The sequence below is a fragment of the Callionymus lyra genome, chromosome 16 (genome assembly GCF_982586985.1).
Source record: "Callionymus lyra chromosome 16, fCalLyr1.hap1.1, whole genome shotgun sequence".
Lineage (NCBI taxonomy): Eukaryota > Metazoa > Chordata > Actinopteri > Syngnathiformes > Callionymidae > Callionymus > Callionymus lyra.
This window is the reverse complement of record NC_141833.1, coordinates 15,658,545-15,680,223: the sequence shown is the minus strand read 5'-3', so window position 1 is coordinate 15,680,223 and position 21,679 is coordinate 15,658,545. Positions and strand designations below refer to the sequence as shown.

At 47.3% G+C, this 21,679-nt stretch overlaps 1 protein-coding gene across 3 annotated transcripts; it reads right to left on the bottom strand.

The window, feature by feature from the left end:
• Positions 1-5,088: 5,088 nt before the first annotated feature.
• efr3a (EFR3 homolog A (S. cerevisiae)) lies at positions 5,089-21,037 on the bottom strand. 3 transcript variants are annotated; one of them, XM_087811552.1, is made up of 24 exons: positions 20,888-21,037; positions 20,554-20,649; positions 16,048-16,124; positions 15,016-15,143; positions 14,743-14,893; positions 14,487-14,608; positions 13,147-13,296; positions 12,927-13,067; positions 12,769-12,847; positions 12,558-12,693; positions 11,878-11,955; positions 11,348-11,515; positions 11,106-11,220; positions 10,994-11,045; positions 10,751-10,923; positions 10,608-10,683; positions 9,328-9,489; positions 9,103-9,234; positions 8,557-8,624; positions 8,359-8,486; positions 6,552-6,637; positions 6,267-6,315; positions 6,056-6,209; positions 5,089-5,957 (listed from the first exon to the last, which is right to left on the bottom strand). In XM_087811552.1, the coding sequence occupies exons 2-24, from the start codon at positions 20,561-20,563 to the stop codon at positions 5,852-5,854; spliced, it is 2,541 nt and encodes an 846-aa protein (XP_087667678.1). In that variant the 5' UTR covers positions 20,564-20,649; positions 20,888-21,037; the 3' UTR covers positions 5,089-5,851. The 3 variants fall into 3 exon arrangements, with proteins under 3 accessions (XP_087667678.1, XP_087667676.1, XP_087667675.1); XM_087811550.1 differs by lacking the exon at positions 11,878-11,955 and having other exon boundaries at positions 5,090-5,957; positions 20,888-21,036; XM_087811549.1 differs by lacking the exons at positions 11,878-11,955; positions 20,554-20,649; positions 20,888-21,037 and adding an exon at positions 16,561-16,711 and having other exon boundaries at positions 5,090-5,957.
• Positions 21,038-21,679: the final 642 nt, after the last annotated feature.

The following is a 21,679-nucleotide window of genomic DNA, read 5'->3' as shown; positions in this document are numbered from 1 at the left end:
CGAGGATGTCGTGATAGGATAGAAATCACTTACTGGGTACTCACGTACTTGGGTTATGGTGCGACACTTTCCCGATATTGCCATATAACTATATATTGCGATATTCTAATCAGTTATTATCAGAATTCAATGTAGTATTGTCGAGTACTTGACTCTGGTGTTGCCGAATTTACTGACCACGTAACTTTTGCCACAAAGTTGTAACTGCTTTCATTTGTTTTGAAACCAAATAACGTCCAAACATCAGCTAATATTAAAAGCGGCTGGAGTCACAGTATCCTCTCGTCCTCAGTCATCGCCTGGTTCTCACAGAATTTGTATTGTTCTGTTAGCTGCGGAGGAGCCTAATGACTGCTGCCATCTAGTGGCTGGAAGTCTAGTTGCAACACTAGTTCCATAATGTTAATTGTAAATAAAAATTATTTAATTTCAAACAAACTTTCCTGAATTATAAACATAAAATAACGATGATAAAAAAGAAAATATGATTCCAAGACTAAATCAAAGGTTAAATTTTGATACACAATATATCTGCAATATATCAGTGTATCAATATTTTCTCCCAACCCTAGTCAGCACTGTATAATGTCCGAGTCGTTGTTGGATCCAAACCTTCATCCCCATCTTCTTCATCCCCATCGTCTCCTCCAGCAGCTTCAGAGGGATCCATCTTCTGCCCGGACTCAGGGTCCACTCTGCCACAGGAGGACCAAGTGCTTGGTGAGATCGACTTGTTGAAGATCGTGGACCAGAAAGTGACCAGAGCGTTTTTCTTCCTCTTCTTCAGAGTGCGTCGGGCTCCGCTTCACTTGGCTCCACTCGGTCTTCAGGGACCTACCGGCGGTCCTAAACTTTGCCCTGAAGCTCCGCTGCGCGACGGGTCTCTGTCCCCGAGACCTGGAGGACTACGGCTGCCAGTGCAGGTTCCAGTCAGCAGGGGAAGCAGTGGACGCTCTGGACGGGTGAGTTTGGAACATGACCAGAGAAACCGAAGACCTCAAAGGTCTTCATGATCTTAATGTCTACCTGCAGCTGCTGTGCAGCCCACAGAAGGTGCCACCTTGAGGCTGGTGCCACCTGCAGACACTCTCTACAAAAGCTGCCTCAGAACTGGACCTGTTCGGACCTGGACGTCTGCGGTAAGAGACTCATGCACGTCAGAAGGAGCTTTGGTTAGAAGACTGGTTCTGTTTCTCAGGCGGGAACGCATGTCAGCGCCGGTTCTGCGAGTGTGACCAGGCCGCCCTGAACTGCCTGAACCACGGCTCCTACAACTCAAGCCTGAGAGGACTCGACCCAGCAACCTGCTCCAACCTAACAGGTGAGCTCAGATCCGGTTCTGGTCCCTCAGATCTCTGCAGTAAGGTTGTTTTTTAAATTGAATATTTTAAAAATGAATATATTTATTACACACAGTTTGATTTACTAATTCCAATAATTCATACTTTTTTATAATTTGAATTTTTAATTAATTTAATTTTCTTTTTTAAGTACCGACTGTGTGTTTCTACGTCATCACATGATCTCCTGTGATTGGCTAAAAATAGATCTGTTCTATTCCTTAAAAAAGAAAATCTGTTTTTGAATGATTGTAATCAGAAAATAACACTATGTGTAAAAAAATATATTCATCCATTATTAAAAATGATAAATGTTTCAACATTTGAAATATTAAATTGAATTAATAAATAATCTAATGGTACTAATGAACTTTTTTTTTAAAAATAAGACAACTTATTTCCTCTTCACAGGAAGTGACATGATGAGCTGGACTGAAGTGGACAACACAAACCTCTCTATCGGTGTGTGTTTGCGTGTACAAGTGTGTGTGTGCCCGTGTTTGACCCGTGTGTGTTTTCATCAGATCTGGACTTGAGTTTAAACTCAAGTGACCTCTGGCTACAAACCGGGGATGACATCATCAACGCGACAGCAGGTGGGCTTCACGATGATGTCATAATACCAGGCGACATCATCACCTTTCATGTGTCCTTCATTGTTTTCTCCAGGAGATCACCTGGAGGAGGAGGGTCAGAGGTCATCTGGAGATGACTTTAATCATTCGGGTGGGACGAACACTCAAGGCCAGCAGGAGCATGTGACCCAGCAGACACCTGTCAATCACACAGGTCAGAACACACACACACACTCACACACAACAACAAGAGGCTTGACGGTGTGACCCGTTGCAGGTCTGGGGTCGTGGACTGGATCCGAGATCAGGTCCGACATCACAGAGACGACCACGCGGCAAGAAAGTACGATTTCTGCACCTCACCTGCGGGAGGAACTCCTCACACCTGAGCTCGGTTTTCTTCAGGTTCACCTGAGCTGTTGGCCGCTGTGGTCCCCGTTATGGTGACGACGTGGCAGTCATCGGAGGAAGGTGGAGGCGATGCTGATGAAGAGGATGATGACGATGATGATGTAGAGACAGGTGAGTTTGGTCTGAGTGGTGACGAGTCAGTTGACCAGCGCCCCCTACAGGAGAACTGATCCACAGATGGAAGACTATTACGCTAGAAACTGATGCCTCTAATGCTAGCCTTCAGTGTTAGCCTCTAATGCTAGTCCCAGATATTAGCCTTCAGTATTAGCCTCTGATGCTAGTCCCAGATATTAGCCTTCAGTGTTAGCCTCTTATGCTAGTCACAGATATTAGCTTTCAGTGTTAGCCTCTGATGCTAGTCAGAGATATTAGCTTTCAGTGTTAGCCTCTAATGCTAGTCCCAGATATTAGCCTTCAGTATTAGCCTCTGATGCTAGTCACAGATATAAGCCTTCAGTGTTAGCCTCTGATGCTAGTCAGAGATATTAGCTTTCAGTGTTAGCCTCTAATGCTAGTCCCAGATATTAGCCTTCAGTATTAGCCTCTGATGCTAGTCACAGATATTAGCCTCCAATTTGCAGGTTTGATGCTAGTAATTTATGTTGGCCTCCTGGGATGGCCTCTAGTCACTTATATTAGCTTCTAATGCTAATAAATGATGTTAGCCTCCTGATTTAGCCTCTGATGCTCTTAACTGATCTTAGCCTCTAACGGCATCCTCATGCTAGTCATGTATGTTCGTCTGCAGTGACCAGCATCACCACGACGATGACGACGACTGCGGACCAGAAGTTCTTGTCTTCTTCAACAAAAAGTGAGTTTCGTTGAGGTCACACAAACTGACGCTTCGCTCACACACACACCTGTCTACCTGCAGCAGCTACGGTCACCGTGACAACAGTTAGGCCACTTGTCCCGTCTGTCCGACCCAAGCCAGAGAAGCCCATCAGAACCACGGTGGCGGCGTCAGAGTCGCAGGAGGAGACTCCGTCTGAGGAGGACAAGGTCTCGTGTGAGGAGGGCTCTGAAGGTGTGATCTCACTTTCTGGGGTCATGACCCCATGCTGGACTATGATTGACATCTGATTGACAGGTGAGGACGGCGCAGAGAAGAGGGCGGTTCCATTCTTCGCCTGGTCGCTGCTCGAGTCCGTCGGACTGTCGGACGTCCAGCCACCGCCGGGCAGCAGAGGTAAGACCGCACCTGAAACCAAATGAAGACTGAGGGGGGGGTTCACCTTTAGCCTCCCCCGTCCCCCACCAGTCTGCCCGCGGACCTTCAGCATCTACGGCGGCGATGGACAGGCGAGGCGTGAGCTGCCGGCGCTGAGCGAGATGCTTCAGTGTCTGACCGAAAGATGTCCACACGAGTACGAGATGTACGGATGCTACTGTGGCCAGGTCGGCACCGGACCCCCACTGGACCGCCTGGACAGGTGAGTGGACGTTAAGCAATTTTTCTGGACCGTCACCGAAACCGCGTGTCCGCGCAGGTGCTGCTTCTTCCACGCCTGCTGTCTGCAACAGATCGAGGCTCTCGGCTGTCGAGCGGACAGGAAGCTCAACGCTCACGTTTCCTGTCACCAGCGTAAACCACGATGTGAGTCCGGCGCCTTCTTTCTTCCGTGACCGAGACTCCACACCTTTTCCACTTCCTGTCTGCAGGTACGGGCGTCTCCGTCTGCGATAAGCTTCAGTGCGTCTGCGACAGGACGACGGCGGAGTGCATGGCGGCCGCCAGCTTCAACCACAGTCTGCCGGCTCAGCGCTGCCGCGGCCCCGCGCCCCCCTGCCGTCACACAGGACGACCCCTGGTGCCGCCGGCCACCCCTCTGTCCAGCGAGGAGAGCGCGGCTTCTGAGGTGGCAGAGGCTGCCATGTTGGAAAAGGAAGTGCCGCCTTCAGGCCACTTTTCCAGGTGAGTCTTTGTGGGTCTATTTGCCCAAGTATCGACTCATGAGTCTTTTCTCTCGCAGCGAGCAAAGTTCTGAGGAGAGACCCCCGGCATCACCCCAGTCCCACGCCCCGATTCCACCCATCCAGCACCGACCCAGTCCTGGTCATACACCAGCTGAGAAGGGAGGGAGGGGGGAGGAAGATAGGGAACTGAAGAAAGAAGAGGAAGAAGAGGAGGAAAATAAAGAAAATGAGGAAGAGGAGGAGGAGAATAAAGACAAGGCGGAGGAGGAGGAGGAAGAGGAGTAGCAGAAGAATGAAAAGGAGGTAGAATAGGAGGCTTAGAAGAGGGGGAGGAAGAGCAAAAGAAAGATGAGGAGAAAAAGGATGACAATAAAGAAAAGGAGGAGGAAGGACTAAAAGGACTCGTAGAGGGATAAAAAAGAGGTGGGGGAATAAGAGGCTTAAAAGAGAGGGGGAAGAGTGGATGAGTAGAAGATGGGAGGAAGAGGAGCAAAAGAAAGAGATGGGAATGAAGAGAAGACGAAAGAATGGTAGGTGGAAGAGAAGGAGCAGAAGAATGAGGAGGAAGAGGAGAAAAAAATTAAGAGGAGGAACAGCGGGAGAAGGAGCAGAAGAAAGAAAGGGGGAGGATGAAGAGCAGATGAAGGAAAAGGAGAACTAAAGGAGGACAAATAAAAGTTCAGACAGAAATGTTGACTTTCAAAACTTGATTACAAACTGTATTCAAACTTCCTCCGATGCTTCAGTGAGTCACATGACCCCACTGACGCATCACTTCCTGTCCACTGCAAATGTATTCTTTGCGGCGACTGTGATTGAAATGAGAAAAAGAATCAATAAACTTGACCAGCGAAATACTTTTATTGATTCGAGCTTTACGAAAATAAATCTGCATTTTTCAACATTCAAGAGTTGAAACTAATTTCAACGGAAACATTCATTGGACGCTGGTGTGATGGTGTTGATAAAATCAAGAGCCGCCCGCGACTTCCTCTTCCCACGCAAACCTCCCATCACTTTCTCCCGTCTTGTTCGTCCGGTTCCTTTTACGACTTAAAAACCCTGAACCCACCTGGGTCACTTCTCTCCAGCGACCATCCCCGGGAGGCTCGAGACGTTCCCGAGCCAGACGGCTCCAACCTTTCACCACATGCAACCGACCGGTTGGCGGCTCTGATCCGATGGCTCAGACAAACACGCGACAGGGGGCGCTGTCAGGCGGCTTGGCACTATTTGATCGACATGGACGCTAACATGAACGTTCGCTAAACATCAATAACACTGATGATTGAGGCGTATTGTCGAGGATCATTTGTACACGTGCAATAGTTCAGAAACACACATTAATTATTTATAGAAGGCGCCCCCCAGTGGTCGGTCGCAGTACTGACTCAATGACGATTGTTCATTGTGGAATCAGGACAGGTGCATTAAAACAGCTAAATACAGCTCAATTAAATTTCTACATTTTTGCGATTCCGATCTAGAAAAAAAATCACGACGGATTAGAGACACGACCTGAACCAAACCGAAAGATTTGTCGTTATACGCGAATAGTTTTGTGAGACCTTGCCTAAGCTCAGCGTAGCGTCATGCTAGCCTTCAGTAGACGCACAGATCGGGAAACTTCATCTCGTAGACGGGGACCGACTGGTGTTGGGCGTGTCCCGACGAGACAGACGACGCTCCGGACGGGCTAGGCGGCGGCCTAGTGGTGGAAAAGAGAGGTGCACACAGACGTTAGCATGTTGCCAAGGGCTACAATTTAGAGGTCTAAAAAGTGGACCACGGGTCAGGTCGACCTACCGGATGGTGAGCTCGAAGATTTGCGCCAGTCGGTCGTGCAACATGGTGGCCTTGGACTCGCAATGGGCCGCGATCTCTTCAAACGGCGCCTTCTGGAACTTCTCCACCACCTGACGCCTCTTCTCGCGCTCCTGCTCCTCCAGACCCGTGGTGTCTGCAACAAGCCCTCATTAGCTCAGCGGCATTCTGGGGGTCACAGGGGGCGACTCACCGATGGCCTTCTTCAGCGTCTCGAAGGTGATCTCCTCGGCCAGCTGAGCCTGGAGACGCAAGACACTGTTATCCCGACCAGAACCAAACAATGATAGCCACGTTAGCCCTTGTCTATGTGTCGACAAGACATGTCAAGATAAGATAACTCCTCCGGGAAATTCAGAACTTTGGTCCAGAACCCGAATCCAGCTAACACTCCTCATTAAATCGAGTCACATCGAGTCACAAGAGGTCATAAACGAGTCAGACAACGAGTCCTCGATGCTCAGTGACAGAAACTGACCTTGTCAGGCTGGTTGTTGGAGATGATGTCCACCTGGAGGGAGATGGTGTCCACGAAGCTCTTCCTCCTGCTCAGCCGGTCTTCATCTGCACACATTAATCATCATCATCATCATCACCAGCACAAGGAGACTCATTCACCGACTGTCATGAGTCTCTCACAGGTGGAGGAAGTTAAAAAAAAAGCAACTTTATTTAAAATGAAAGAGTCTGAAGTATGAATCTACTTCACCTCCTTGACGGAAATATCAACAACAAACATGTTCATAAACGACACAAAGGTTTAACTTTATTTAAACAGCCGACCAAGACGTTATTGTCAGTTGACAGTTGAGTTTCTACAGCTTAAGGCGAGTTTAATTCAAGACTTTTTAAATCATGTTTAAAATTAGATTTAAGACCAATTTGACATCAATTATAGATGAAGGATGATTTTAAAAAGTCTTGCACAAAATACACTGTCCCTTGTACATGTTGGCCATCTATTTTCTTTATTCATGAAAAAAAATGTTGGATAGACCAGTGGTCTCCAAAACCCTGGTCAGCACAGAAAGAAAAAAAAAATATATAATTTCTGTTCCATTGATTATTACTGACTCAAATGTGTTTTATTTTGAAGGACACTGGTGTTTTCTCTGAACTAACATTAACATTAATCAAGTTCTCTCAAATATTAAATCTGTAAACTATTGGAAAAAGTCTTTTAACATCAGGTTCGGTCAGTGAATACATTGCCCACATTAAACGAAAAAAAGTTGGAGACCTCTGGGTTGGACAACCACTTCTCATTTCTTATACAGTGAAGTAAAACTTTGACAAAAGAAAACGTCTCATTTCAAAGTTTCTACATGAACCACGTTGAAGTAGAATCGTAACGTGCATCTGCTGTTAAAGTCCCTGCTGAAACCATTGTTTCTTTAGTTCCGCGATTGTAGGCAAATCTTACAATTATTTTAATTTAGTTAAATTATATTTTTGATCAATTTTAATTTAAAAAAATATACACTAGAATTATACATAATAAACGTTTTTTTTATTAACCTGAACATTAAATTGTTCTTATGTTCTAATGACCTATTTTAAAATGTTATTGAATTTAATCACTTTTAAGACCTTTTAAGGATCTGCATGAACCTTTTATGTTTACATGAAACACTTGTGTGTTTTTATTTGGTTTATTTTGTGACCTGAAGGACCGTCAATCAAATTTAAATATGTTCAATGAATCCTCGTGCTGAACATTTTAAGAGGAAACGCGTCTTCCTGATCACATACTGCTGGGAGAAGGAAGTGGTTTCTTTTCAGAATAAAAGCACTGAAGGAATTATCCTGTTTAATTAATCAATTGATGAAATGCACCTAATGTGGAATATATTGATGGACGTGCGTCGACTAAACATCTTCATGACTGCAGATAATCATCAGACTCACCAGACCAGGTCCGGGCAGCAGCGAGAAAAACCAACAAGTGTCAGCTGAGTCATGACCTCTAGTCTAGATCAGGTACTTCACTAGGTCTAGGACCAGAGATGGGTCTGGGTAATGGGTCAGGCTAGTCCTGGTGTCACACCTCAACACAGATCTGATCCAAGCACTGGGCCAGCTATGGGCCATTGGGTTTCTGGTTGGGCTAGGGGGAACTAGACTTGGGCTCACTGTACCTCTGGAGGTCTGTTTGCACCTGTTCAGGATTTTCCCCACCGTGTACAGGACTGACGGGAAAACCGGGTCAGAAACGGTCCGGAGAGTCTCATCACTTCGATTGAGTGATTGATTGATTGATTGAGTGAGTGAGTGCGGGGTCGTACCTGTGACCTGTGGCACGTAGGGGATGGACAGCCTCTCGACGTTGTACCCGGGACCTGCAAGACACTCGGCCAAGTCTACGGTCTGGAAGTACAAGAGCCGGTCCTCCTTGTCCAGAGAGTCGGGAAGTCTGTGATTTAAAAAAAAAAAAAAAGGTGACTAGAACCTTGCCGAGACCAGAACCTTTTCTGAGGGCTTACGGGCACTTGTCCCTGAACACGTGCTCCGGCAGCAGGTAGGGGGCGTCCATGTTCCTGAGCTCGATCACCTGTTAGGAGAAGACAGTGGTGAGATGTTTGTTTCTTGTCCAGAACTAACAAACTGGACCAGCCAGCATGTCCCCCTTGTAGACAGGAGGCGTGATACCTCTGTCTGGTTCTGGCTCTGCCCCATAGTCTCCCCCCAAAAGAGTACCGAGCTACTTGATCGTGAGCTTCTATGTTGTCATGTGATCATGTGTGCGTCACATGATTGGCTGAAAGTTTGTTCAAGTAGATCGGTGCTCGGTTGGTTTCGTCTGGTGACACAATTATACCAACATTTTTATAATAAATTTAAAAGGCTACAAATTTAAGAATATTGAATTTAGAAATTTTATTTTTTAATATTTGGTATTAGAATATTAAACTATGTTCAAAACCAATAAAAAAACAATCATGATCAACCGTCAGTGAACACAACATGTGCGTCAACACAATCAAATGGCAACAATGTGTTTCTAATAAACGATCTTCTGAGGGTGGTACCTTGCTGACATGCTGGCAGACGGGCGGGTTGGCGATCATCTGACTGAGGAAGTTCAGGTACGCCGCCACCAACGCCATGATACTGCAGCGGATGAACATGGACATGTTCTCCTCGTTGACCAAAGCCATCTCCTGAACAACACACACACAGACGTGTATTCATTCAGGACCATCCAAGGTCTTTGTGTCAACAACTCTTCTGCGTCTGAGTGCGAGTGTGTGTACCTGCAGGGCCAGGGCGAGGCGGATCAAGTCCACGACCACATCCTCGTTGGCGAGCTCGATGGTGATGACGGCCAGCGTGGTGAAGAGAAGCTCGAAGTTCTTGTGGACGTTGTCGTCTTCTTTGCAGCAGAGGAAGATGTGACGGTAGAGCTGCTGCCCGTGCTGAGACACACAAGACAGGTCACACACCAGCTGCTGCTCAGAGTCTGTAGCTGTTGTAAATTCTGTTGTTGTTGTGTGTCTGTTATTGCTGTGAGTTTGTTGTTATTGTGAGTCAGTTTCTGTTGTGAGTCAGTCATTATGAGTCTGTTGCTGCTTTGTGTCTCTTGCTGTTGTGAGTTGTCATTGTTGTAAGTCAGTTGTTTTTTGTGCGCCCGTTTCTGTTTTAAGTTTGTCATTGCTGAGAGACAGTTTTTGAGGTGTGCCTTTTGCTATTGTGCGTTTGTCATTTTTGTAAGTCAGTTGTTCGTTGTGTGTCAGTTGCGCATTTGTCATAGTTGCGAGTCAGTTGATGTTGTGTCTCTGTTGCTGTTACGAGTTTTTTATTGTTGTGCGTCTGTTGTTATGCGTCAATTGCTATTGTGTGTTTGTTATTGCTGTGAGTCAGTTGTTGTTGTGTGTCTGTTGTAAGTCAGTTGTTGTTGTGTTTCTGTTACAAGTTTTTTTATTGTTGTGTGTCTGTTGTTATCATGCGTCAGTCGCTATTGTGCATAAGTTGCTGTGAGTCAGTTGTTGTTGTGTGTCTGTTGTAAGTCAGTTGTTGTTGTGTTTCTGTTACAAGTTTTTTTATTGTTGTGTGTCTGTTGTTATCATGCGTCAGTCGCTATTGTGCATAAGTTGCTGTGAGTCAGTTGTTGTTGTGTGTCTGTTGTAAGTCAGTTGTTGTTGTGTTTCTGTTACAAGTTTTTTTATTGTTGTGTGTCTGTTGTTATCATGCGTCAGTCGCTATTGTGCATAAGTTGCTGTGAGTCAGTTGTTGTTGTGTGTCTGTTGTAAGTCAGTTGTTGTTGTGTTTCTGGTACGAGTTTTTTTTATTGTTGTGTGTCTGTTGTTATCATGCGTCAGTCGCTATTGTGCATAAGTTGCTGTGAGTCAGTTGTTGTTGTGTGTCTGTTGTAAGTCAGTTGTTGTTGTGTTTCTCTTATGAGTTTTTTATTGTTGCGTGTCTGTTGCTTCAATTGCTATTGTGTGTTTGTTATTGTTGTGCATAAGTTGCTGTGAGTCAGTTGCTGTTGTGAAGTCAGCTGCTGTGTGCCAGTGTGACCAGTAGACATCAGCACCTTCTTCATGAAGGCCACGTCCTGCTTGGAGATCTTCTCACGTTTGATCTTCAGCGCCGACACGTTGGGTATGATTCTGGAAAACGAGCGATGGATGACATCATCAACACGAGAGGTCACGTGACTAAGGGGTCAACTCTCACCTGATCCCTCGTAGCTTGGCGCGGTTGTCGTGGCGATCGATGATGTTGTGCAGGATCTCCAGCACCAGCTGCCGCAGCTCGCTGTCCTCCATCAGCGAGATGGAGAAGAGCGGGTCGAGGAAGGGGGCGGGCAGCGCCGCCGCCATGGACTTGGACTTGAACCCGGAGGTCACCTGAGCAAGAGGACCAGTCGTTGAGCTCCACTCTGACAGGGGAGCCTCTTGTGGACCTACAAACACTCACCATGATGAGGGAGCTGAGCAGCATCGTCTGGATCCTCTTGGTGCCTTGTTGCCTGCAGAGGTCACAGTGAGGTCAGAGGAACACGTCAGAAAATATGGTGTCCGTGTCTCACCCAATCTTGTCCGTGTCCAGGGTGTGACACGGAGTACCGTAGACTGGAACCTTCCCCATGATGAACATCATGACTTCAGCACGCTGGTAGTCGGGCAGGTTTCCTCCAAAGAAGCCTGTCAGTGGACAGTGATGAGGTTACAGCTGGAGGTCAGTGGTTGTTGTTGTTGTTGTATAACTGCAGTACACATGTCCACCAGCAGGTGTCAGTGTTCTGTGAGGGGAAACAGGAAGTGGACGCACCGATCGTCTGGATGATGGCGTTCTGGACGATGCGCTCCTCGCTCTCTTTGCCGCGGCCCGACGACACGCTGGTGCTGGAGTTGCGGCGGGACCCGTCGCCGATCTCGAAGTCCACGCTCATCCTCAGGTGCTTGAGCAGAGTGTTGAAGACCTCCAGGACGGTCGGACCTGCACACACACCGCAGCACCTCAACAACTCATGCGGGTCTCGGACCAGAACCTCGAAAGGTTTGAGTCGCACTCATGCTATAGTCCAGAGTAAGGGGGTTTCACTGGGGTCACATGACTACCAACGTCCACAACTTTGATCACAACAAGTTAATCCAACACGGTTCTGGTCTAGTCCAGCACTGATGGACCGGAGTGAGTCCAGATTGATGGGCCCGGTACACCAAGAATCCAGCAGGTTGGACTAGTCTCTCTAGTAGGGACACCGAAGGACCAGTGTGTCTGAATGTCTGAGGTTAGAGGTCATTTTAGGACGTCTCCTCTCAGACAAGCAGGAGGTCCAACTGGTCCTGGTACCGTACCCAGCCACAGGTTTGCAGGACTGGAGTATTCCGCCTCGAAGGACAGCAGCTCGCTGCGCCTGCACTCCAGATCCATTCCTGGTTTTAGTCCAGACCAAAGAGAATGAGACAGATGAGTGGGACATGAAGATGGGGAGGTCTGGTTCTGGGTCTGGTCTGTGTTCGGGTCAAGGTATGGTGATATCCAGTGGACAGTTATTCCAGTGCTGGCCCATTATCAGCCGCTTGTTTAGTTCTGGCCTCGCTCCAAGTCTGGGTCTAATTTTTCCCAAGGGATCAGTTAAGTTTGTTATTTCGTTCTTTCTCTCCTCCCATCTTTCTTTTCCTCCTCAGGTCTTTCTTTCTTCCGGCCTATCTTTTCTCACTTCCTCCTCATGCTTTCCATCTTTCTTTTTTCTTTCCTCCCGTAATTTTTTCTTTCCTGAGTCCCTCCAGTCTTTTTTCCTTCACTCCCATCTTTTCTTTCCTCCTGTGTTCTTTCTTTCCTCTCAGTTTTCTCTTATTCCCTCCATCTTCATTTCATTTCTCATGTCTATTTATTTCTCTTCTGCTGTGTTTCTTTGATTCCTCCCGTCTTTCTTTCCTTCTTTCTTTTTTCTTGTATTTCTTTAATTCCTCTGGCTTGAGGTCCATGGTCCAGTCTAGGAAATGTTCTGGTCAGGAGTCTGAGGTGAACTTACCGACTGAGCCCTTGGCGGCGATGGCCACGGTCTCCAGCAGGACCTGGACGATGCCGGCTCGGACTCGAGGGGTGTTCTTGTTGTGGGTGTCCAGGTGGTTCAGGACCTGCTGGATCACGTGATGCGAGTGCTGGGCCTGGAACCGCGACATAAGACGCCGGGGTTAAGGAGGCCAGCTTGACGGGTGAGAAGCTCACAGTCACATGATCACCTGGATGGAGTACATGATGATCCTGAAGCAGGACACAGCGAACTCGTTGGGCTCCCACAGGTGGTGGTTGTCCAGGTGTCTACAGGGACAAGAGAGTAAGGATCGACAACGTCATTCTGTGTGTGTGCATGTGTGTGTCTTTGTGTGTCTGCACTCACACCAGCACAGGTCTCACAGCGTTGTTCATGTTCCCATAGGCAGCTCTTCCCAGCAGTTCTCTGAAGCAGCTCTCGGCCAGAGCAGCAGGATTCTCCTCCACGTCCTGACCTGAGCCAGACGGTGTGCTGGGATGCTGCCCCCTGCAGGACAGAAGAGACACCTCATTTTAATCCAATCTTTGAGTCAAGTCGATCTCACAGTCTCGGGTGAGGATCCTACCTGTCCAGGTCTTCGCTGTCCTGCATGTTGAACAGCATGGAGGGGATCAGCTTGTCCATGTGCTGCGGCTCCCAGATGATGGCCTGCAGCTCGTCGTTGACCGTCTTCCTCACCACGCCCTGCAGACCTTTGATGCCCGCCACCCGGATCCTGGACCCAGTCGTCATGTGATCAGGTCAGTCGCTGTCACTTTAGGACGATGATCATGTGACCACTGAACAAGTGAGGAATATAACAGTACACTAGAGGACACACACACACGCACTCAAAGAAATGCACAATAACACACACACTAAGATACACAGAGGCACAATAATAAAAAACAAACAGAGACAGACACACAACAAAAAAATAAACGAAACCAAAAGACAATAACACACACACACCAAGATGCAAAAATGACAAAGAAAAATGCACATACATACACAAACTCGCAAGCTATAACACACTCGTACCAAGATACACAGGCACACAAAGACACAATTTTGCAAACATACACAGTGATAGACACATACACAAGCATATACAAAGATACACAAACAAACTACACCAAGACGTACAAATTTAAAAACATACAGTCATAGACACAAACACAGTAAGAAACAAACACACTACACAAAAAGACATACACGTTTACAAACATTCGCAGTGATAGACACGCACACACATGTACTAAGATATAGACACACTACACTAAAGGACATGCACATTTACAAACATTCACATAAAAATAATTAGATACACAGACACACACCCATACTTGCATACATAGACACACAAACTACAAAAAGACACGAACATTCACAAACACACAATAACACAAAAACCAACACATGGACGGACAAACACACACTCAAAACAAAAAAACACACACACACACACACATAGTAAGAAACACCCACCCAGCACAGAAAAAGACATAAACATTCAAAAACATACACAGAGACACACATAGACACACCATTTCACAAACATAAAGAGACAAACACACGCACACACACACACGATGCAGTGATGTAGGCTCAGGGCCATTTACTCTCATAATCTTAATTAATGTGTGTGTGTGTCCTCGGCAGGTGTCAGGTTCAGAGGGAGGTGTGTATGTGTGTGTGTGTGTGTGTGTGTGCTGAGCATCTATTTATAGCCGGGCTGCTCCAGCAGTGTGAGGCCGACAATAATGAGTTCAGCTGTTTGATGTGAGGATGTGTTCACGGAGAAATAAAACCAGGAGCAGGTCTGTGAGCGTTCTTGACACACACTCTGGGCTCTAAGGTTCGGAGCCTCAGGTCGTATTTCACGGTCCACATTCATCACTGGCACACCTTGCGGGGGGTCCCTACCTGCTCCTGGTCTCGGGGTCCTCGTGGGTGGAGTGGCACATGGCGCTGAACTGCGACACAAAGAAGTCGTAGCGGCGATGGTACGAGGGCGTGTCCTCCTCGATGTTGGCGAACTTGACAAACTGCAGAAGAACAGAAGTGGCTTCAACGCAACATTTGCATGACTGATGGTGATGCTGCAGTACTCTCTACACTCCTGCAGGGGGCAACATCGAGTGAGGCCCACCGTGAAGCAGAAGAAACATGTTTGACTCACCGAGTTGGTTCCGAGGACCTGCAGGTCCGGTTCTCGGGATTCCAGCAGTTTGGCCACCATTTGCAGGAAGCTCTCCACGAAGGGTTTGATGCTCTGAGAGTGACACGCCATCAGCAGCTGGTCCAGAGCCTCCATGGCGATCACCACGTTCCTGAGGCGGACACATGACATCTGTCAGATCAGAAGGTCAAACCGCTGTGACGTCCTCCAGGATGTCTGGTCGCCACCCTGTGACCCACTGACCCAGTCTCATCTGAACCTCCCCCCGCTCACCCATAACGATGTCGCACCACGTCCCGGCTCAGCCGCTCAGCCAGGTAGGCGCCGATCCGGTCCAGCTTCTCTGGTGCAGACACGGCGTAGAAGGTCAACTTCTCCATGTCTGACTTACTCAGGCCATCCTGTAGAAACACACCTGTTAGAAGCATCGCCTTAGTCCATCACCTGACCTGATCCTGGACACTTTCCTGATACTGGACTATCCCCAGATCCTGTTTCATCACCGGATCTCACCAGAGACCAGGACCTAAGCCTCAACCATGGCCTGATCCTGGACTATTTTCTGATCCTGGACTATCACAAGGCCATCGCCTGACCTGACCCTGGCCCAGGACCTGATCCTAGACAATGGACTGATCCTGTACCATGAAATGATCCTGGACCAAGAACAGATCCTAGACCATTTACTGTTCCTGGACCAAGAACAGATCCTTGGACCATGACCTGATCTGATCCTGGACCATGACCTGACATTACCCTGGACCATGAACTGATCCTTGGACCATGAACTGATCCTAGTCCATCACCTGATCTGATCCTGGACCATGACATGATCCTGGACCATAACTGATCCTGGACCAATAACTGATCCTGGACCAATAACTGATCCTGGACGAATAACTGATCCTGGACCAATAACTGATCCTGGACCATGACCTGATCCTGGACCATAACTGATCCTAAACCATGACCTGATCCTGGACTATGACCTGATCCTGGACTATGACCTGATCCTGGTCCATCACCTGACGTTATCCTTGGATCATGAACTGATCCTAGTCCATCACCTGACCTGATCCCGGACCATGACCTGATCCTGGTCCATCACATATGTTATCCTTGGACCATGAACTGGTCCTAGTCCATCACCTGACCTGATCCTGATCCATAACTGATCCTGGACCATAACTGATCTTTGGACCATAAACTGATCCTGGTTTCCACATTTCCACATTGTGGCGTATTATAAGACGTTTGTGGTCGTTGATATCCTGCTGAGGAGCTTTAACTGTTGCCGGGACTCACTTTTGGGTCTTCAGGAAAGATGTTGTCCACCAGGCGTTTGTATCTGGGCCTGAGAGGACCACAGCAGCCGCAAACTCCTACAAGACACACAAAATCACTGTGAGAACTTTTCATGAGGGTCAGCCCGTGTGTGTGTGTGTGTTTGTGTGCGTGTCTCTGTCGCACCCCCGCCCCTGAACCCCCTATGATCACCTTGAGTGGGTTTTGTTGGCTTTAGGCTTTAATCAGCTTCATTAATATCCAACACTGTCGCCACGGAAACCTTTCCAGCACACCCCCCTTTAAAACTTTCATCACAGCTTCAATTACCTCACACGCGCGCACACACACACACACGCGCAGTTCAAACACACTCATTAGCCTCAGGACGGCACACACCTACATGTACAGTGACACACACTATTGAGCACACAAACTCTTACATCATCACACAACAACACATCATATCCAAGGACGTGTCACCTCCTCGGTATCGTGCGAGATACCTTGTGCAGGTGTGTCTCTAGAACCTACCAGAAGTGTCCACCGAGTTGTTTGTGTTGCTGTAACTCCGACCTGCGCCGGCGTCGGCTCGGGGGACCGACCGGTACCTCCGTCTCAGATCCACGCACAGAGAGGGCATGTTTTTCCTCGGATCCTCCTGCTCGTCCAGTTCTCCCAGGTGACTACACCTGACTTCTCCCAGCGACTCCACAAAAAAAACAGCCGGTGATGACGCATACGGGCTGTGAGCCAATCAGAGGAGGGCCCGGTAGAACCGCTGTTCTGATGTGAAGACAAGGGTTGAGGCCGGGTCGGATGTCTGAGTGGCTCAAGTTACCAACCAGGACTGAGAACAGGACCTGGGAGCCCGGAGGTTGGGTCTCATGATGGAGGAACAGGTGAGCAAACACTGGTGGTTCCATGTGGTCGGACCAGTTCTCACCCGTTTACACTCCAACATCCTTGGTTCAACACCGAGGCGTTTCCAGCGCTGACAGAGTTTTTTTGGCAAGATACGCTACGTATCACGAAACTTTAGGACCAAGGTAATATTTACATTGTTGAATACTTGATGCAAAAAAAAGCTGATTAGGTTGGCTGTATCCTCTCATCCTCAGTCATCACCAGGATCATGCAAGATTTTATTGTTGCTTTGTCTGCAGAAGACAAAGTGGCAGACCCAGGAGGGCCAGCTGGTCTGGGAAAAACTTGGGTTCCCCCGGGAAGAGCCGGAGGATGTAGCAGGGGGCGAGGAGGGTTCGTGCATCCCTGCTGAAGCTGCTGCCCCCGTATGGGCGGAGGGAAATGGGAGATATTTTCCCCACACCCGTCGACATGACTGGTGGACATAATGTTATGGCTGGCCAAGTGTCGACCCTCAGCGGTGCCATCACCAGGGCACCATGGCACTCCTGACCCGGTCCAGCTGCTCGTTGTCAGCAGCGCCGGATTTACTGGAAGTGAACCAGGATACGGGAAGGATTTAATCCTTTTAGCCGATTCCAGATCAGATCAGACGGCTCCAGTTCTGCCTCTGCAGGGTTATTTTGGGGGAGTTAAAAGATCATGTGACTTTTTCCCCCAAAAAACCAGCGCCCGAGCGCCAGGCTGTAAAGTGAGTCGAGAGGGACGATCTGAAGAAACCCGAGTCACCGAATCGATTCTCCAGAACCAGCAGCCGTTCCTACACAACCTTCACACACACTGGTCGACAGACGGATCACGACTGTCTCTGCCGGACCCCCACGGTTGATGATGATGCTGCCCGAACATCAGTCAGCCACTGTGCGTGTTGCTCAAGGACACTTGCTCACACGGATGGATGAGAATCCACAGCGAGTGGAAACCCCCGAGTGCTGCGGGGCCTGGTCTCAGTCCCGGATCCAACGTTTCTACCGCAGCTCCATAAATCCTGAGCAGAGATTGTAATTACGCGCTCGGCTAAACTCGCCGCCGCGTATATATCGCCTCCACGTCCCCTCTGTCCTTGAACGCCGCGTCACACGTTCCCTCGCTAATGAGCTTCTCTCGACCATCTACGGATCTCCGAGTCCTACTGGGTCTGGACACCTGACCATGTGGAGGCGTCACACGAGTCTGCACTGAATCTTGGGTTCTAGTGACTCAGCAGGAGTCGGAGACCCTCGTCTGGACCTCAGTGATTCCAATTTGACACGATGATGATGATGATGATGATGAAATCTATGAATATCTTAATATATTTAAAACTGTGACGGTTCTGGTCCCCTCGCGTCTCCAGACAAACAAGAGCCCAGACAAGAACCAGCTGATCATTTTAAATGAGCCATTGATCCCGAGATTGATCGAACGTGCCGGGTCCGGTGCCGAGGCGATTGACAGACACTTGATCTCATTAGATCTTCGCGGGCAAAGACCTGGATGATGCTGTGATGAACCGCATCGACTTCATTGACGACGACACCGCGGCCAAGATACTTGATTTAACTTTCAGCCAATCACGCGACGCGCAGGCTATTATTTGAAAACGTAGAGGAACACGATCAGGTAATCTTGTATTGTATTGGTGGCAGTGTCACACCAACGTTTTTAAATTTACTTTAAAATGATATAGATAAAAATAAAAAACTATGTGTGAAAAAATATATTCATTTTACAAATATTTTAAATGTTTCATTCAAATATTATTTAAAAAGGCAACTTTTTATTATGTAAATTAGTGAATTCAATGAGTAAATTAAAAAGTATTTGATGATTAAGAAAACCAGAAACTATTTCCATTTTTAAACAATTCAATTTTTCTTTTTCACTTTTGAAATTCAAACATTCAATATTCTATTAAATGGTATTTTGTATTTTTCTTGTTGGAATTTGAATATGCTAAAAAAAATGTTAATGTTTATTTAAAAAAAAGAAAAATGTATTCTTTTCAACCTTAAATGTAGATTTCCTTGTAAGAATTATTTTATTTAATTATTAAAAAAAAGAACGTTCAAGAACGTGAAAAGAATTCAACCATTCAATACTAAGATGGCACTGATTTACTCACATACCCCCTCTACTGGTGAGAATCTGCAGCTGCTCACACAGGAGACCTCCTGCTGAGCAGCTGCAGAATCCTCGCCCTTGGTGTTTACCAAACCACTCGCCTCTGCATGTCCTCCATCCTGGTCCACATGCGAGGCCCGTCCTCCTCCTCCTGTCCATCATCACCTGTAGCAACGACCCCTGAACCCTCCCGCCCACCGACCAGACGCCGCCGTCCACCTAGAGGCACGCAACGACATACACAAAAACCTCCTACCGTCCTCGTAGTTCTCAGTCTCCATGCTGGATCACAGTCGGGCTCCCTCTGCCTCGCTCGCCCCGCGCCTCTCTCACCCGCATGTCTGACCTTGCAGTGTTTGTTCGTCTGCTAAACGCTGCAGAGTCCAAACAGCTCAAATCCCCTGACACACACACACACACACACACACACTGCAACACTGCAACACTACTTGTGTGTGTGTGTGTGTGTGTGCGCGTGTTTCCTGCTTTAATTATTCTGATTGAAGAGTAATTATGCAGATTTATGGCTGCTACTAAAGGAACTCTGTCATGTTCTGACAGACTCGTCACCTCAGTGGGACCAAAGCTGGATCCAGAAGCAGCACAACCTGCTGTCAAGTATGGGTGTGTGTACGGGGACAACGATACGATATATCGGGATACGTGGGATATATATTTGTAGTATTGTCGAGTACTTGACTCTGGTGTTGCAGTATTTACAGACCACATGACTCTTGACGAAGTCGGGACTGATTTATTTTGTTTTGAAACCTAAAAATGTGTCCAAACATCAGCTTTAACGGCTGCTGGAGTGGACTGTATCCTCTTGTCCCCAGTTGACGCCAGGGCTTTACTATTCCTGACCCAATCACTCGCAACACAAAATTTAACAACGTTTTGAATGGTTTCATGTTAATTGTAAGTAAAAATACATTTTTTTTATTTCACACACACTTTGGTATAATACAAAGTAATATACTATAATGAAAAAAACCTTAAAAAACACACACGTATGTATGTATGTATGTACGTACGTATGTATGTATATATTTAATATATGACCGCTTTTAAATTTAATTCAATAAAGTGCTGGTCAATAAGGATACAGTATTGTGAAAGACACACTGTGATATTTAATGGATATTTTCTTACAAGTCTGCAGTGAAACAAGGACATGATGACAGTGACCTTTGACCTGCTTGTCTGTATTGACAACTTTTACTTTCACTCCACCTCCATCACTCGCACGTTCACCTTCTGGCCCCCAGGATGCCATTAGAGGAGAAACACGGGAGGTCAGCGAGGAAGAGTCAAGCGAGAGGTCAAAGGTCGTCAACCAGGGACAAGTGGACATTATAGCTCCGAGCTTAATATTTCTAGAAAAAAAAAATCACGTGACTTTGGCACAATTTACAAAGTCATTCTGATAAAGTTTGTTTGTTTGTTTGCGACAGTTGACTCTATTTATAGAACACAAACACACGGACGCGCTCTTACCGGCTGGCATTGTGGCGTTCAGGTACCGCAGTTCCTCTTGTGTGTACGTTAGTTAGCCTCCATGTAGCTGCTGCTCCTCCGCGGGGTCCCCCCTGTCTGCCCGAGAGATGTCAATAAAAAACACACCCGTTAATACAGTGAACACACCCGGACCCACGTCCACACACCGCGCCGGTCAATGACCGAGGCTAATCCCGGAGCTAATAAGCTTCCTCGCGGGTTTACGAGCAGCAGTATCGGAATTAGCCGCAGGAGCTAACGTCCCGTGCGCCGCGGGGCAGCGAACACGCCCGCTTGAGGCTCGTTCTGAGGGGCTGAAGAGGGGCGAACGTACCGGAGGGTGAACAGTGGGTGCTCGGGCGGCTGTGGCACTTCCTACTCCCGGTGACAGACAACGCGGAAGTGGAGCGGCGGCGCCGGAGCTGATCAAAAAACTCCCCCGCTTCAATATCGCTGCTCTCCGAACTCTCGGTGTGACCGTGAAGGCACCACGAAGCAGCTGACACGGCAGGTTAATCCCGCCATTGAGACGCTTGTTTAATATGGTCCAGTCTGACCGCACGAGCCGTTTACCTGAACACACAACACACTTCACTACCTCTGAAGTGTATATGTGTAGTGTGTGTGTTTTAGTGTGACTCTTACATTTGTTTTAGTGTATGTCTCTGCATCTTATTGTGTGCATCTTTGTACTTGTACTTACTTACTAACTTGTTATTGTGTGTGTGTGTTATTGTGTGTTTGTTTAAATGTGTGTCTGTGCATCTTAGTGTGTGCATCTTTGTGCTTGTACTAACTTGTTATTGTGTGTGTGTTATTGTGTTTTTGTTTAGTTGCGTGTCTGTACCTTTTAGTGTGTGTTATTGTGTGTTTGTTTAAATGTGTGTCTGTGCATCTTAGTGTGTGCATATTTGTGCTTGTACTTACTTACTTACTTACTTGTTATTGTGTGTTTGTTTCAGTGCGTGACTGTGCCTCTTGGTGTGTATTTGTTTGAGTGTGTGTGCATCTTAGTGTGCGTGTAATTGTGTGATTGTTTAAATGTGTGTCTGTGCATCTTAGTGTGTGCAATTTGTGCTTGTACTTACTTACTTACTTGTTATTGTGTGTGTGTTATTGTGTGTTT

Excerpts from the sequence above, each read along its gene's own strand:
- efr3a (XM_087811549.1), bottom strand. The coding sequence starts at position 16,669 with ATGCCCTCTCTGTGCGTGGATCTGAGACGGAGGTACCGGTCGGTCCCC. Across the intron at positions 13,297-14,486 it reads GACCCCGAGACCAGGAGCAG|GATCCGGGTGGCGGGCATCA; the intron begins GTAGGGACCCCC and ends GACTGGGTCCAG. Across the intron at positions 8,487-8,556 it reads GTGTTCAGGGACAAGTGCCC|ACTTCCCGACTCTCTGGACA; the intron begins GTAAGCCCTCAG and ends TTTAAATCACAG.